Source organism: Chanos chanos, chromosome 9 (assembly GCF_902362185.1).
Source record: "Chanos chanos chromosome 9, fChaCha1.1, whole genome shotgun sequence".
Classification (NCBI taxonomy): Eukaryota; Metazoa; Chordata; class Actinopteri; order Gonorynchiformes; family Chanidae; genus Chanos; species Chanos chanos.
In genome coordinates this window covers 15,513,457-15,515,956 of record NC_044503.1, presented here as the reverse complement: position 1 = coordinate 15,515,956, position 2,500 = coordinate 15,513,457, and the positions used below count along the sequence as shown (strand labels likewise).

General features: G+C 45.4%; 1 protein-coding gene across 1 annotated transcript in view; it reads right to left on the bottom strand.

Annotated features, from left to right (window-relative positions):
• cacna2d3a (calcium channel, voltage-dependent, alpha 2/delta subunit 3a) overlaps positions 1-2,500 on the bottom strand; it is a 172,846-nt gene that overhangs the window by 23,477 nt on the left and 146,869 nt on the right. Inside the window, exons 28-30 of the mRNA XM_030785246.1 lie at positions 1,654-1,715; positions 1,305-1,349; positions 73-135 (exon numbers count right to left, since the gene is read on the bottom strand). Of these exons, the coding sequence (XP_030641106.1) occupies positions 73-135; positions 1,305-1,349; positions 1,654-1,715 (170 nt within the window). The remainder of the gene's footprint in view (positions 1-72; positions 136-1,304; positions 1,350-1,653; positions 1,716-2,500) is intronic.

Below are 2,500 nucleotides of genomic sequence, written 5' to 3'. Positions count from 1 at the left end.
TGGAGAGGTTCTCCAATGCATTTAGGGAAATAACTTGCCAACATGTGAAGTGTAGAAATGACCAAATCTTACCAAGGTGTAGTCTTCAGCCACCAGGATAAAGCCGTTGTTGTCTATGAGGTAGCAGTTTATGTCCTTGACAAAACATGGGCAGAGAAACAAGTTAAAAATGCATGTTTTTCTTTCTTTTTAATATGTTTTCTTATTTGCCTCAAGGCACTTAGGGATGGGATTCACAAAGTATGAACAAAAGAAAAATCAAAAAATACAATTTCAAATAAATATGTGAAAAAACCCTATTTCTCTATCATGTCTTTTCTTCTATGATTCTCTATGATGATACTCACTCATATTTAGAATGTAATAATCAAAGCACTGAAATCAGATCCTGTGACCAATGAAAACTAGGACTGGCCACACTTAGGGACTAAGGAAAACTAGGAGAGGCCACACTTAGGGACTAAGGAAAACTAGGAGAGGCCACACTTAGGGACTAAGGAAAACTAGGAGAGGCCACACTTAGGTAATAAGGAAAACTAAGAGAGGCCACACTTAGGGACTAAGGAAAACTAGGAGAGGCCACACTTAGGGACTAAGGAAAACTAGGAGAGGCCACACTTAGGGACTAAGGAAAACTAGGAGAGGCCACACTTAGGGACTAAGGAAAGCTAGGAGAGGCCACACTTAGGGACTAAGGAAAACTAAGAGAGGCCACACTTAGGGACTAAGGAAAACTAGGAGAGGCCACACTACTTAGGGACTAAGGAAAACTAGGACAGGCTGTACTTGAGGACTAATGACAGCTAGGAATGGCTGTACTTAGGGACTTATGAAAGCTAGGAATGGCTGAACTTAGGGACTTATGAAAGCTAGGAATGGCTGTGCTTGGGGACTTATGAAAGCTAGGGCAGGCTGTACTTAAGGACTTATGAAAGCTAGGACAGGCCACACTTATGGGACTAATGAAAGCTAGGGCAGGCTGTACTTAGGGACTAATGAAAGCTAGGACAGGCCGTACTTAGGGACAAAGGAAAGCTAGGACAGGCCGTACTTAGGGACAAAGGAAAGCTAGGACAGGCTGTACTTAGGGACAAAGGAAAGCTAGGGCAGGCTGTACTTAGGGACAAAGGAAAGCTAGGACAGGCTGTACTTAGGGACTAATGAAAGCTAGGACAGGCCATACTTAGGGACAAAGGAAAGCTAGGACAGGCTGTACTTAGGGACAAAGGAAAGCTAGGACAGGCCGTACTTAGGGACAAAGGAAAGCTAGTGGGTGAAAGAGGAGAGAACGAATAAAGACTCACATCACTGTCACAGTTAATGGAGCATTTTCCATCCAGCGCTGCACACTGGGGTGAAAGAGCAAACACAAGTCATCATCACCTCATTATCTCTCATACACTCACTTTGTGTGTGTGTGTGTGTGTGTGTGTGCGCGCGTGTGCGTGCGCATGTGTGTGTGTGCTTGTGTGTGTGTGTTCATGCGCATGTGTGTGTGTGCTTGTGTATGTGTGTGTGTGCGTGCGTGCGTGCATGCGTGCGCATGTGTGTGTGTGCATGCGCATGGGTGTGTGTGTGCGTGCGTGCGTGCATGCGTGTGTGTGTGTGTGTGTGTGTGCGTGTGTGTGTGTGTGTGTGTGTGAAAGGGTAAACCTGTCTGCTGGCAGTCCAGAACTTTCTCTGAAAAAACTCCAGTTTCATCTGGATCCCAACAGCTGCAAGATACCAGACACAACAAATCACAAATTACAACTTATCCCAGGAACAGGTTTTCTGTGTGTGTGTGTGTGTGTGTGTGTGTGTGTGTGTGTATGTGTGTGTGCGTGTGTGTGTGTTTGTGTGTCTGTGTGTGTGTGTGTGTGTGCGTAAAGTGATTTTCAGGTTGTAAATTCTAATTTCTCCCGTGAACAAACCATGTTAAAATGAAGTCAATCCACCGACTTCTTAACTCAGAAACATTTCAAACGGATTTGAGTCGCTCTGAGAGACAGAGTCATAAGGAATTAGTCTCAGATCATAAATCTGCAGACAGACAGAGGGAAAAGCCACTATCAGTCAGCATTTGCCTATAAATCCAATAGGCATCTGTTCTCTTTCTCTCCTTCTCACTCCCTCTGTGTGATGAGTGTAGGGAGGAGAGGGAAGACAGACAGAGGTACCCAGACACCCGTCAGCCTTGCTCAGCAGGTAGCCGCTCCTGTTTGGACAGGTTTAGGTCTTGTAATAACAGCCCCTTGGCATGCAGTGAGAGGCCTTTTCAGCCCAGTACTCCAGTGTAGGATTCATACATGCAACATTCTCTCTCACACACACACACACACACACATACACACGTTCGGACACAGACATACACACACATACACACACATACAAACACACACACATACACATACACAGACACACACAAACACACACACACGCGCGCACGCACACACACAAGTATGTACACACATACACACACATACACACGAGCATGCGTGCGCACACACACACACACACA